Source organism: Astyanax mexicanus, chromosome 8 (genome assembly GCF_023375975.1).
Source record: "Astyanax mexicanus isolate ESR-SI-001 chromosome 8, AstMex3_surface, whole genome shotgun sequence".
Taxonomy (NCBI): domain Eukaryota; kingdom Metazoa; phylum Chordata; class Actinopteri; order Characiformes; family Acestrorhamphidae; genus Astyanax; species Astyanax mexicanus.
This window is the reverse complement of record NC_064415.1, coordinates 41,267,964-41,283,362: the sequence shown is the minus strand read 5'-3', so window position 1 is coordinate 41,283,362 and position 15,399 is coordinate 41,267,964. Positions and strand designations below refer to the sequence as shown.

General features: G+C 38.7%; 1 protein-coding gene across 1 annotated transcript in view; it reads right to left on the bottom strand.

Annotated features, from left to right (window-relative positions):
- colec12 (collectin sub-family member 12) overlaps window positions 1–15,399 on the bottom strand; it is a 92,635-nt gene that overhangs the window by 10,766 nt on the left and 66,470 nt on the right. Inside the window, exons 6-12 of the mRNA XM_049482831.1 lie at window positions 13,095–13,622; window positions 12,772–12,914; window positions 11,795–11,904; window positions 10,960–11,038; window positions 3,530–3,620; window positions 634–718; window positions 443–518 (exon numbers count right to left, since the gene is read on the bottom strand). Coding sequence (XP_049338788.1) covers window positions 443–518; window positions 634–718; window positions 3,530–3,620; window positions 10,960–11,038; window positions 11,795–11,904; window positions 12,772–12,914; window positions 13,095–13,622 — 1,112 coding nt within the window. The remainder of the gene's footprint in view (window positions 1–442; window positions 519–633; window positions 719–3,529; window positions 3,621–10,959; window positions 11,039–11,794; window positions 11,905–12,771; window positions 12,915–13,094; window positions 13,623–15,399) is intronic.

Below are 15,399 nucleotides of genomic sequence, written 5' to 3'. Positions count from 1 at the left end.
TCAAGTTTTCCAAAGAAACTTCATCCAGAATTAGGTATTATTGTCTATTCTGTTTTTAAATACAAACATATGCCCACCTCTTACGAAAGGGTAGTTTTAACTAAAGCTGATGAAATCAGAAATCTAGTTGTCTTCCAGGGTATTTGTTGTTTTTGCTAAGCTCATTCATTGGATTCCTTCATTTTAAGACTGTACCAATAGTCTTGGATGCCAAAATCGCCACTCAAAAACTCAACAGTCAAACCACAATCTCCATTTGTATTGTTAAACCAAAGCCGTACAGTGAATAACAGAAGCTCTTTGAATCCATCACTGTCATTTTCTTGCTGTTAGGCCAATATTTTTTGACTAAATCTTTCATCATTCTGCTTGGAATCAAAGGACATTAGCAAGACCAAACCCACTAGACAAGCTTGAGAGACTTAAAGATCAATAGACTTACTGTCAGTGCTTGCATGGCTACATGGGGATCTTTGTGGTTGACTCTCCTCATTATGGAACGAAGGCATTCTTTTGGCCTATTAAACAGAAGCAGAGAAAAACAATCCATCATCCAGTCTGACACAACTACCAGTCTTCATGTCCCGGCATGTCTCACAAACTGATAAACAAAAACGCAAACAGATAACCCACCCAGTCCGTGACTGTCCTATCTTATCGCATATGTCCAGTATAAGGCCCCAGTCCTCAGCTGTGTTCATCTCACTGGTCGCTTTCTCTGCAAACGTTAAGAAACGTTAAGACAAGACAAAGTTCCAGTATGAGAAATACATGCTATTCTGATCAAATATTACACAGTACATCAGTCTCCAAAAGGATGGCTTGTTGCATTTGAATTTGAGTGTAAAATTGGAAAGCATGATGATATTGGAATTATAACGGTACTGGGCAATAATTTCTTTCTTTTTTTTAACGAATCAGCAGATATGGCCAATATTTCAAACAAAAAAAAAAAAATGACCAAGCAACACTGGCTGCGCTACTACAATGGTTTATCTGCAGTGCTGTGTGTTTATTATTCAGTTTACAACAATCAGTTTTAAACCGTATCCAGATGGAGTTAATTTCTCAGGGGTCTTTTTTTAAGGGGGGTCCTCTGTGATTTTATTCCTGTCCAGAACGACCGTGTACGTGTTTTTCTCAGACATCCTCTGAATTACCTACTGGCTAAATTACCAACTGTTTTTTTGCTGAACTCCATGGTCATAAGGTAATTTTAGTTCCATCCAGACACATGAGTCTGAGTTTTGTCACCTCGCATTTAATAATTAGCTAATTTTCCACTGCCATGCACCGTAATTACACTTTTGCCACATGTAAACACAGCAGCGAGTGGAAATGAAGAAGCTACTGAACATGATGTCATGTGACTGAGAAAGCAAAAAAAAAAAAAAAAAAAAAAAAAAAAAAAAAACTCATTGGTGCTCCTGTTTTTTCAATTGCAGTCTGGATGCAAGTGTTTTATCACTGAATATAAGGGTGAAATATTTTTCAAAAATATTTCACCCTTATATTCAGTGATAAAACACTTGCATCCAGACTGCAATTGAAAAAACAGGAGCACCAATGAGTTTTTTTTTTTTTTTTTTTTTTGCTTTCTCAGTCACCCCCTGAGAAAATTACAGGCTGAATTACCTACTGATTTTTGCTGAACTCCATCAGTCCTTCAGTAATTTTATTCCAGTCCGGATAGGGTTTAATGGTTATCCGGACAGGAATAAAATTACTGGAGGACCACAAGTTCAGCGAAAATCAATAGGTAATTTAGCCTGTAATTTTTTAGAGGACTTCTGAGAAAAAACACATACATGGTTCACAAAGATTTTAGTGTCATTCACATCACATATGGTACATGAGGTGGAAAGAAATTTTGATTTTACAATCCAGTTACACCCAAGAGGTGTTGTTAAAATAGATATATAGGTAAATATAGGTTGTTCCAGATGGGAATAACAGAAGACACAAGAAAGTTACCCCAGAACCCCATGAGAAACTTGTTCTGTCTACTATAACATTAACCTAAATGGATTGTATTAAGGGTTGTGTTCATGCTCAATATAATATAACCAGACTAACATTTATTATTAACACTTTTAAAAGATTGGTAAACCAAGCAAGTGTACAGGCAGGATAGTAGGGTATTGAAACCCTATGAAAACACTATGTTGACAAACAGTTCTTTCATAGTCACCCAGCTCTAACTAATGGTTGTTTGCCTTTAATGGTTTTGGGCTTTTAATTCAAGTAGCAATACACAGTTTGTGTACTTCGTCCTCCCCAGGCATAAGGCAATATATAACCTAGAGTTATTGATTGAACTAAGTTATACGCCTAAACTGCCAGGGGTAACTTAGCTGGCTAGCTAGCGTTACTACGTGGCTAAAGGCTGTAGGTAATTCATTATAAATACTGCTTAGCTAGCTAGCTAGTTTAGCTAAACTCTATCTCACAAAAAACAGCTTGTAACACCTTACTTTAGCTAGCTAACCAGTTGACTGACATTTAAAAAGATGATAGACGTCTAGCCAGCTAACCTAGTTTTTTTGTCCGCAAGCTTTTTGACAGAGAGCCAGCTAGCTAAATATTGTATGATGCTCGTAGATAGCTAGCTAGCTAGCATTTGGAACTGTGTTGAAAACAGACGCTTTTGTTAGCAGCCTAGCTAACCTAGCTAGCCTAGCTAACCTAGCTAACTGTGGATTCTCTGGAGTCCAGCCCTGTGCAACATTTGCAGTGTCACCGTGGCTCCTCAGCCGAGTCCTGGACTCAAATTATGCCGTGACAAGAACCTACGTTTGGACTACGGTGACAGCAGACGGTTAAAACATGTTTATAAAGAGTTTATAATAGTGTTTCGTCCATTTGAACGACGAACGGAAAAACACGGTCGCTAGACAACACTGCAAACGATTAGCTAATAACTGTGCTAAAAACAACGGCTAGCTGGCTAAATAGCTAGCAGTTAACTCAGCCTAGCTTAGCTTAGGTTCTTTTTTAAACGACTATAACAGCTAATGGGCGCTAAAAACATACGCAGCAACGATACAAGTCGTAGTTTTTTTGTTCAGTTAACCTGTGACTTTCTGAATAAATGGTGTCGTTGTACGACGAACGGCAAAACACAGTAAACGATTAGGAAGGTTAGCATTAGCTAAGATGACGCTAACCGTGCCAATAACAACTGCTAGCTACTTAGCTAGACAGCTAACAAAGCTTAGACTAGCCTAGCTTATATTATACTATACTATCTTTCAACGACTGGAACGGCTAAACAGTGGCTCTACAGAAACAGTAACGTTAAACGATACAAGTCGTGATTTTCCTTTACTTTTTAGTATACTGTTTTGCATAACTGAAAAAACACAATAGCTATAAACTAGCTATTGAGACAAAACGACTCAACTGAGAGGAAGCTAACTTAGCTAGCTAGGATTCTACCGCTAACAACAAAGCTAGCTAGCTAGCCGTCCAGCCAGAGTACTAACCCTGCGCTCCAGGGCTCCGTTAGCTTATTCATCCACCAACTTACCCACATCTTGATCAAAAGGATTGGACGTGAATAGAGGCATTGCCGGGAGGATGTAAATGAAGGAGATCAGCAGGTAGAGAGAGAGATAAGTCTGAACCCAGTCCTCTTCTGTTTCCCCTCTTACTGTCAGCACTTACTTAATAGCTTAATTAATAAACATAATAAAGTAGCCACAGAAGGACAGACTGATCTAAGTTAGCTTAGCTAGGTTAGCTAACTAACTGAGCTAAACAGCGGAGAGCCCCCTCAGCAGCAGCTGCAACAACAGACACAGCATCAGGCTGGAGGGAGCAGGAGCAGCGCTGTCACCACACACACACAGATACACACTAACTAACGCCAGATACTATAACGTAGCGTATGTAGTACACGCTGTTCGCCACATGGATATCTTAGCTAGTTAACGGGTTAATTAGTTAAGTTAGTTAACCTAGATACACGACCCGATCGCAAACAACAGCTAACTTAACTGCAGGCCCTCTGTTTTGTTTTCCTAATAGAAACAGAGAGAAAAGGCTGTAATGAAGACAAGGCAAAGCGTTCCGCTATCATATGATTGAATCACATGACTGCTCGCCCGGTTGTTCGCAGGTTCAGAGCCGGTGTTGTGCCAAGTTATGATATCCTGTCAAACCGTGCTACCCTAGTGTATGTTTAACTGCAAAAATACAAATTATTAGAACATGCTGTATGCAGTAGAAGTGTCGGTATGATCAAACCTTTTTACTTTCTGGACTTGAGTTACCCAGCTAAAAAAAACAGTAAAAATGAGTTTTGCGCATGCGCAGAGCCGCTAACTAGCACATATCGATGGGTAGCGCAACTCGATAGAAAACCTGTTTATGGAGACTCCCCCGTTATATCAGAACATAACCGCAGGACTGAACACTAGAGGGAGCCAGCGAGCGAGTCCTGAGTGAATGGAGTGAATCATTAACTGCTCTTCCATATTATTCCTGGAAACTACAACAAAGCATTTTGCTAAAAATATAGAAAACCTGTCTGTATATTTTCACTTTTCTACAACACATGGGTTTTAGGCAGTAAAGACGCTAGCATTGCTGCTACTGTGAGCTGACTGACTGGTGAGCTCAATGACAGTCTATTCATCCATCCAATCTGCACTCTCTGTAGCAAATCTACTTGGGAAAAAGAGTGAAAATCACCCTCAAACTGGGAGCAACATGTTTCTTTTTTGTATGCAAACAATCTGATTTTGAAATTTACTTAAGTATTAAAAGTATTGAGTATTAACATAAAACACCAACATTTACTTGGACGTTTTCATTGCAGATTGTGTACATAATAATTGATTGTGTAAAAAAATATATATAACAAAGATCTACCACAAATTGCAAACAATTATACAAAAATACCATTAAAGCTTCAGAAAATAGCACTACTAATACGAAACAGAATGCTTTAAAGTAAAATTATTACCGCTGTTATCACAATATGGATTTGTTTTAGTGATTAAAACTATGCTAACTACTTTGGTAAATAGCCTACCAATGTACTTAGCATGAAACTACATTAACTACATAAAACAAACAAAACATAAATAGTTAACTAACTAGAGTGGATTTAGAATAGAATATAATAGAATAGAATATGTCAACAGCTAGCTAAAAATAATAATAATTACTTGTTATGTTAAAATTCTAATGTTATATTAAAGATGCTTCGTTCAAACTCTCTCTGGCTATGGTGTGTCTGCATTTGAGTGCACCTGTCTCCACTCTATTACAGTACTAAGTAACTTGGATTATTCATTTATTTTTGATCCATGTGTGGAAATTTTGTCCATAAAATAAAGATGTTATGAGATAAAGATGAGGATAAAGATGTAGTGGTAATCAAGATTAACATGTCTAAAGAATACTTGGAATATTCGATCAGAAAATAATTCGATTTCAAAAGATAGAACAAAGAGAAACTTAGCCAGCCGGGTCATTTTTGACGCCTGTTGTGCATTAGAGGGGGAGTGCGTATGTTGTAGATTAAGGAGTTAAGTGAGTATTTTCCTATGTATTAGAGATTCTCTGCTAGCTTCATGGCAGCACTGACCATCACCCCTTCTGTCAGTTTTGTCTGTGCACCATTCTCCTACAGGTCACTCAGTAAAAAACTGAACCAATCAGATTACACTGCCTGTTTTCAGCACTTGTGAACTTGCACTTGTCCGCCATCTCTACTGTCTGTTTTACTACTACATATTTATATAGGGAAAATACTCTAATAGACACATCAGTAACCTTGATAAGAAACAAACAAATTGCAAATATGTATGCTGTCCAGTTGCTAGACAATTAGCACAGATTAAACAATGTAGCAACAGGTGATCGATGGTTCAGTAACATATTTAACCTACAAATTCTGCTATTCAGCCTCATCGCAAGGTGGGAACATTTCTTGTAAAGACATCTGCCCTAACTTTAAAGTGATGTAGGAAACCCTGGTAAATTCACACAGTAAAGCATGATAGAACAGAGGACATGAACATTTCTCTTCATTTTTAAAAAGATGTAAATATATCTGAATATAGAAGTTTTACAGATTGTATTATTCATTAATCATCTGATGGGTAACAGGTGGAGTATATACTCTGTAAAGCCATTTTACTGACAGTAAAACTTACTTTCATATGGTGTAGACTAATCACTGGAAATTTTTGAGGTGTTATCATGCTGGATTGTAGTCAGCCATGCTTAAATGTACAACAGAACAACAGACACTGATGAATTAAAACATTAAGACAAATATAGTTGATTATCCCCTGACATTACCACACAGTCTGGGATGAACATTAGACAGGGACTGAACTCTTGGTTTTCACACTCAGTTCTCATGTTAAAGGCAGGAGACATGGTCAGGAGTGGCCAGAGCAACTTTGACAAAAGCTATATTTTTATGAACTTTTCTGAGTGTGGAAAGTGGATAAAAAATCACAATGGGAAGAAATTTGATCAAAAACTGTTCCGCCTACCTGTTACAGAAAAACAAATTCTTATTCAAAAGTATTAGTATTATCTTACTTGTATTATCAAGCCTCCTTTAAAGGAAAGTTGTCACAACATTGTGTTCTTTCTTACAACATTGCTTTAACATTGTCCAAAATTTGCATTGTTTATGTTTTATCAACAGCGTGGCTTTAAAAACGTTGTTTTCATTATAGGCAACCTCTTAAAATACAATATTTTACAACCTGGTACATTTCAACATTATTACATTACATTACATTACATTTCATTTGGCAGACGCTTTTGTCCAAAGCGACTTACAATAATGAAGTACAAAAGTAATAGGAATTTAGATAACCCATTTTTAGATAGGGCTAAAAGGAGGTCAAAGGGAAATAAAGAGATAGAGAAGTGAAGGAGGGGAAGAAGGAAATGGGGTTAGAAGTAGTTAGTGTGTTAGAGGTGTTAGGAGAGTAAGTGCTCTTTGAAGAGCTCTGTCTTCAGGAGTCTCTTAAAGATAGCGAGAGATTCTCCTGATCTGGTAGTGGAAGGTAGTTTGTTCCACCATTGGGGAAATCTGTATGAGAACAGTCTGGATTGCTTTGTGTGAGTGTTTGGCAAAGCGAGGCGACGTTCATTGGAGGAGCGCAGCGGCCGGGAGGTAGCGTAAGCCTTCAGGAGTGAGTGCAGGTAGGAAGGAGCTGTACTGTCATCACCTTGTAGGCGATTGTAAGAGTTTTGAATTTGATGTGAGCATCAACTGGTAGCCAGTGGAGCTCAATGAGCAGCGGGGTGACATGTGCCCGTTTTGGTTGGTTGAAGACCAGACATGCTGCTGCATTCTGGATCATTTGGAGTGGTTTTACTACGCAGGCCGGGAGGCCAGTTAGCAGGGCTTTGCAGTAGTCGAGGCGTGAGATGACGACTGCTTGTACCAGGAGTTGGGTGGCCTGTTGCGTCAGAAACTGTCTAATTTTCCTGATGTTATAAAGCGCGAAGCAGCAGGATCGAGCAACCGAGGCCACATGGTGCGTGAAGGAGAGCTGGCCATCAACCATAACACCCAGGTTCCTAGCAACCTTTGTCGGTGAGAGAGAGAGAGAGTCGATGCTTATAGAGAGGTTGTGTTGAAAAGATGGTTTTGCTGGTATGACCAGAAGTTCAGTCTTTGAGAGATTTAATTGAAGGTGATGCTCCTTCATCCAAGAGAATATGTCAGAGAGACACGACGATATCCGTGCAGAGATTGAGTTATCTTCAGGTGAGAATGACAGGTATAGCTGGGTGTCATCAGCAAAGCAATGGTAGGAAAAGCCATGTGAGTGGATAACCTGACCAAGAGAGGCAGTGTATATTGAGAAGAGAAGGGGACCCAGTACCGAACCCTGGGGAACCCCAGTGGATAGGGAGTGGGCTGAGGACAGCTGTCCTTGCCACGACACCTTGAACGAGCGCCCAGTGAGGTATGATCTAAACCATGACAGCACATTGTCTGAGATCCCCATGTTTGAAAGTATAGTTAGGAGGAAGTCGTGGTTGACCGTGTCGAAGGCGGCCGAAAGGTCCAGCAGAATGAGTACTGAGGACTGGCCTGCAGCTCTAGCAGTTTTCAACGCTTCAGTCACAGACAACAGAGCCGTCTCGGTAGAGTGTCCTTTTTTGAATCCAGATTGGTTCTGGTCCAGGAGGTCATTCTGGGAGAGGAAGCCAGAGACCTGATTTAAAACTGCTCTCTCGAGTGTTTTAGAGAGAAAGGGTAGTAGTGAGACCGGTCTGTAGTTATCAACCTGGGCGGGGTTGAGAGAAGGCTTTTTAAGCAGTGGTGTCACATGTGCTTGTTTGAAAGCAGTTCAACACCAGAAGTTAAAGAGGCATTGATGGTGTGAGTGATAGCCGGAATGATTGCAGGTGCGATGGTTTGTAGTAAGTTTGAGGGAATTGGGTCAAGCAGACACGTAGTAGGACAACAAGGTTGTGGACACAACAGTGTCACAACATAACCGTGATTGATGAGCTAAAGTTATTAGTCACTATTTGATCATTCATACAATGCAAAAAACTGTGTTTAATTATCTTCTCATCAGAATATATTATCATAGTACTGATACCTAACTTTACTATACTTAAAAAAATATATTACGCACAGTACCAGTGAAAAGTTTGGCCAGCTGTAATTAGAAGCAACAGGGGAACCCATAGTTTTACCTTGAATTTGTAAATAGAATTAGTTTTGGGACATCAAAAAAAAAAAAAATATATATATATATATATATATAACCATTTTTAACAAATGGTATTAAAACATCTGTTGAAAGTTGCAACCCACTGCATTGTTGTAAAAAACTTTAAACCTCCCAGACCCACTTTATGGGGAATGCTAGTATATAGACTCAACACGTCCATGAAACATAGCAGATATTTTTTTTTATAATCAAGTTTAGATCATTTTTAATAATGACAGTGGCCACAGTAGGGACAAACCAAAAACCTGTAACAGCCTTGAGCAAAGACACTTATTGATGTATTATGTCAAACGAAGGCTATCCCATTTGGGTGTATATGCAGATTTGATAATATGACACATACATTTGAGATGAGGGAATATATTATACAGTACATCACTCCCTGCTGTGTAGCTGCAGAGCCTGTTAGAGTAAGCAATGTTGGTGAAAAAGTGCCCCAACTTAAAATAATATTGCAGCCTAAGATGGTTTTACTAAATTCCACTCTGAATACTTATTCAGCATTTTTCACTTTTATTTTGTTTTTAAAGATCTGCAAAAAATGTACAATTTGAAATATACTTTAAATTAATGTGAATTAACATGTAATGAAGTTGATCAGACAAAACATGAAATATCTTTTGATCATACTGTTCATAGGAATAAAAGGCACTGTATATAATGAATCACATTTCATACTTACTGTACATCATGAATAGTTAACCCAAGAGTAGAGTTCATGTAATCCTTCTAATGCACCTCTGTACACTTCCATTCGGACTCTATAAACAAATGCCACAGAGCTTTAGTTGTCAGTGTTTGTCCCAAATGCTGTTAGGCAATTTCCACTGGCTCCACTGTTTAAGGGTCACAGGGTTGCTACACAAATGTTATACAAAAAAAATGGCATTGAACTGAATTGAACGGGCTATTCTGTTAGAAAAGCACATTGTAATTTAGCTTGGTTTTCAACCACTTTATTGCATTTTGTGGAAAAAAAACACATGCCTCAAGAACCCAGACAAACTTTCTTCCCCTGAAGGCTCTGCACTGCATTGTTAACAAACAATGAGAATATAAACAGAACCACGTGGCTTAAATTCGGTGTACATTCAGTCACAATCAGTTAGGATACTGTAGAATGTGAGTCTGATTAGCTGACCTACATGTTCTGTGAAGATTAACACAATCACTGCAATTCTGGAAAAAATGAAATGCAAAGTTATAGGGCAGAATCTTCTGAAATGACAACTGATGACAAAGAACCAAAATGAAAAAAAAAAAAGACTAGAAGATCCTCTGAGCAAAAATGATAAGGCACTGTGATTTCACTGGGTCTATAGAGGCCATTACTTAATAGCTAATTTTGACTTTTAACAATATAATTCATTTTAACACTAAAAAAATACTGAAAAATACAGACTATGTTTTTATTTCAGGCTAGCTTTAAGAATGACTACATGTATACTGTATGTTCAAATGTGCTATTTTATACATAGATACTGCATATATTTGAAAAACCTTATAAATTCCTTCATTATAAATCATACCACTGATATTCCAGAATAGAAAATAAAATCACCAAAAATAGAAAAGAAAAGAAAGGAACCTAAAGACTTTGGTGTGTGAACCACAATCATCAATAAAATAACAGCTTTGTACTGTGTGTTTGTAGCTTATGGAAATAGGTGATCATAGTTCATTACAATTAAAGTAGTTGCAAAGCTCTCTTTGTATTGCACTGGATTATTGCGTCATAGATTCTGCTTATGACATAAGTAAAAAGGTTTTATAAAGGTTATTTACACTGTGTGCTTATAATACATTACAGCCTTCCATTTCCCATTTAAAAGCGTGCTGAAACATGATCTCGGAGTGGACAAACGTGTGTATAGGTGTAAAACAGTTTGTGGCCTCAACCGATTGCTTTCCTGTCCATCAGGTGTCCTTAAAATTGTCTTTTAGCGAGGCCACACACTGTTTGCTTTAATAATGAAGTCATGTGACCATGGCCACTTGAGTAGTCTCTCTGATTGTCAGGTCCATTCTTCTCTTCTCTCAGTAATGGATGCTATAAAACCGGAGCTTGTCCTGCAGGGAACAAATAAACGCAATTAGATCGAAAATGAACAAAAATACATATTTTATACAGCACCACGTGTCGTTGCCGAAATGAATACTTACTCTCGTTTGTACGTTCACAGATGAAGCCGATGCGATCTGTGCAGAAGAAGTCGTTCCAGTTGGCCTCATGGATCAGCCCTGCGCAGTCCTCGCCCTCTTCATGACCATGGCTCCAGTTATCAGGCTGGCCTGGTTTCCACTTCCTAGTGTGGCATGAAAATGAGAAAAAGATCTTTCATATGTATAAATAAATTAGGTAAATAAATAATTTTCTCAAGTTTCATTTTCAGGCAATACTTTCTTTTATTTTTAATGTTCTATTTTAAAGTAATAAACACACAACACATGTCAGTGATACAGCAGTAAAAGATCATTTGATGAATATTATAATTTTATCTGTATAAATCCCAGTCAAACATGTAAAAGTGTAAACAGACCCAAAACACACTGAAAACAAAAATCCAATCACTCAAACCACTTAATGCAATCAAACCCATGTAGCTTGTTTAAACAGGGCAGGCTACAGTCCAATATGCACACCTCTGATCAGCGAAAGAACTAGCACTTAGAGTGGTTAGTGGCTAATGCTAATGCTGTTCCAGCACTGCTAGCCAGGGATAGCAGCAAGCTACAGGCCGATAATATTCACCTCTGAACGCCAAAAGAGCTAGCACTGTGGTTAGCGGCTAATGCTAATGCTACTCCAGCCCTGGTGCTGGAGAACTAAACTGCACTCCACTATAATACTTCACTTCAGCAGAGTGGCTTTACTGCTCCTTACAACCTGACTGATAAAATTCATACAGAAGGTGCACCGGATTATGAGGCGCACTGATGATTTTTGGGCAAATTAAAGGATTTTAACTGCGCCTTATAGTGCAAAAAAGGGTGTGTAGTTATTTACGTAGTTATGTAACTTTGAAACAAAAAAAAACAAAAAAGCTCTGCTCGTAACTCACGTAAAAGTGGTAAGGGTCCCGTCGACCCATCTCCAGATATTCTCCTCTGCGATATCTGTAAGTCCCAGCCAGAAGTAACCCTTTCCTGCAATTTGTTTCCGTACCCATTGCTGAAAAAATGCACACAAACACAATGAATGACAATTGTGCATATTCTGTTAATTAAACATACCAAAGAAACTATGGAAATTTATGTTTGGTAGATTATTTATTTGTCATAATAATGTTTATTGGCAATAAATCTTATAGTATTGGAAACCTGTTAATTTCCTTTTTAAATGGAGCCACGTTTGTAAGAACATGTATATGTGGGATGAGATGCAGAGCTGGGTTGCGCGCATTGCTAAATGCATAGTAAAATTGCTAAATCCTCTCTACCAGTGCCAAACAGCTGATTCTGCCCTTGACTGTTTGATGATCTTCTTGGGGTGTCCTCTTCTTGGGACCCCTTCTGTCTCTTACATCCCCTGTTATATGGAACTTGGTCTTCACTTTGGAGATGGTACTTGGGCTTAGTCCAATTAATGCTGAAACTTGGTTTTGCTGGACACTTGAAGTTGCCCTGTCGCACGGCCCTTATCCAGATCAGTTAAACATGGCATACTGATTCTTGGAGCAGACACTGACTTACCACGGTAGGTGGGGTACCCCCTAATGAAGGTACCAGAAGTTTCAAATAAGAGTCAATAGCAACAGCAAAATAAGCTGTTTAGCAGTGGCAGAGAATATTTGGCAATTATCTTATGGGTGCAACCCACCCGTCATCCCACATCCAACAAATACATGTTCCTTACAAATGTAACATCAATTACAAGGAAAATCAATAGGATTTTCAACAGTATAAGATTTATTGCCAAGAAGCATTGTTACAACAAAGAAATAATCTACCAAACACAAATTTCCTTACTTTTGTCGTTATGTTTATATTGTAACAGCACGGTCTTACATTAATCTGCACCAACGGAAAGCAGACTTACCTGTTCATCCTCATCATTGATAATGAGCATAGAAGAGGTCTTATTTTTGCAAGTTTCTTTTGTTTCTTCGAAATTTAGTCTCTCTGAGGGAGCAGAAAGGTAGTAGCATTTGTCTCTGTAGCTCTTCCATTGAGAGGGACATCCTGAAGAGTAAAAGTATTGGTAAATTACAGTATAATCAATAATAATTAAAAAAAAGAGCAATATGTTGCAAAAACTTTCATATAAAATAAGAGGCATATGCCAACTCTAACTTAAAAAGTACTCATTCACAAATGAGGCACTGAGATCTCCTTCAGTGGGTACACTAAAGGTAGTTTTACCTGGTGTGGTACTAGGGGTTTCAGGCTCTTGTACTTGGCGGGACACTGAGCCTTGTGGTACTACAGGAGGCACAGGTTTAATAACTTCGGGTGGAGGTCCGGGCGGAGGTCCAGTCAGTGGTCCAGATGGTCCAGGTGGCCCAGGCGGACCAATGGGGCCCGCAGGGCCTGGAGGTCCCTGTGGACCTGGAGGTCCTGCCAGCCCTCTGAGTCCTTGTGGCCCCTGTGGCCCCTGAGGGCCTGGCTGACCATCTCTGCCAGCCAGCCCAGGTAAACCAGGGTCACCCCTCTCCCCTGGAGGCCCAGCCCTTCCTCCTGATCCTCTGGAGCCCTTTGACCCAGGATTTCCTCTTGGTCCAGGTGGACCTTTGGAGCCGGGGACTCCTGGAATTCCATGCAGTCCTTTGTCTCCTTTTGGTCCTGGCACTCCTGGTGGACCTCTTTCTCCAGATTCTCCTTTCTCACCTGCTTTTCCTGCAGGACCCGTGGCTCCCCTGTCTCCCCTTGGACCTCTGGGACCTGGTGGGCCTGTAAAGGGAACAGTATTATTTTAAATACACTGTTTTAATAGAATATTTTTAGAAAGTTTTGTTTACTATAGAATTAATGTAGAGAAACTGACAGCTTTATATACATTTTAATGTGAAGTCTGTATAATGTACTCTGGGTTTTGAAATAAATAATTAACTGTAACATTTTACTTTAAGGCTGCCTTCATTAAACTATTTGATGCCTTCATAAACATAGACATATAAAGTGGTGATCCAGAGGAGGCATGGAAGGTCATGTGGTCAGACGAGACCAAATAGAACTTTTTTGTATCAACTGCACTCGCCATGTTTGGAGAAAGAAGAAGGATGAGTACAAACCCAAGAACACTGTCCTAACCATGTGGCATGAGGTGGAAGCATCATATTTTGGGTGCTTTTCTGCAAACGTTAAAGGAAGACTGCACCGTATTGAAAGGAGGATGGATGGGGTTATGTATTGCAAAACTTAGGGGAACAACCTCCTTTCCTCAGTAAGAGCATTGAAGATGAGTCGCGGTTGGGTCTTCCAGCATGACAATGACCAGAAACACACAGCAGTGGCAACTGAAGAGTGGCTCTGAAAGAAGCATTTCAAGGTCCTGGAGTGGACTACCAGTCCCCAGACCTGGATCCAAAAGATATTTGAAGGAAGCTAAGACTCAAGGTTGCCCATCTACAGCCCTGAAACCTGGAAGATCTGGAGAAGATCTGTATAGAGGAGTGGACGACAATCCTTGCTGTAGTGTGTGCAAAGGGGTGATCTCTGTAATTGCAAACAAAGGTTTCTGTACTAAATATTAAGTACTGCTTTTACAATGTATCAAAAATCTTTTTCATGCAAGAAAATGCAAATTATTCATGTAAAATTACCCAATGCATTTTTTTAGATTTAAGTGTACCTATGATAGAAATTACATACCTCTCTATTCTTTGAAGGTGGGACAACTTGTAATATCAGCAGTGTATCAAATACCTTTTTTCCCCACTGTATGTGCTTGTTCTCACCCTCCTGACTTTTACCTACATATTATAGTATGAAATCAAACATTAATTTATCTAAAAGCAAGATACATGTGTATATTTATCCCCATGTGCGTTTCTAGGTCTATGAAATATCAAGTAAGTCGAATCCCTGCCTCTCCTTATGGCTGCTTTCACACATTCCACAGAGCCAATAAGAGACGCTAGTCGCTTTTATCAGGACTGGTATTGACTACAGTGTTTACTTGAATTCATTTTAAATTTTTAATGATGTTTTATAGATTGCGCTCATATATGAACTGGAATTGCTAATATTTCTTTTTTAAATACAAGCCTTACCTAATATTACAATTATTCAAATATAAAGCTCTGGAAAAAATATGAGATCACTTTAAAATGAACAGTTTCTTTAATTTTACCAAATTGAAAACTTCTGGAATATAATCAAGAGGAAGATGAATGATCACAAGCCATCAAACCAAGCTGAACTGCTTGAATGTTTGCACCAGGAGTGGCATAAAGTTATCTAAAAGCAGCGTAAAAGACTGGTGGAGGGGAACATGCCAAGATGCATAAACACTGGGGTTAAAAATCAGGGTTATTCCACCAAATACTGATTTCTAAACTCTGAAAACTTGTTTTCTTGGCTTTATTTGAGGACTAAAAGCTCTGCATCGTATTTGTTATTTCAGCCATTTTCTTCAAATAAATGCTCTAAATGAAAATTATTTTATTAAGTATTTAGGAGAAATGTTGTCTGTAGTTTATAGAATAAAACAACATGTTCATTTTAC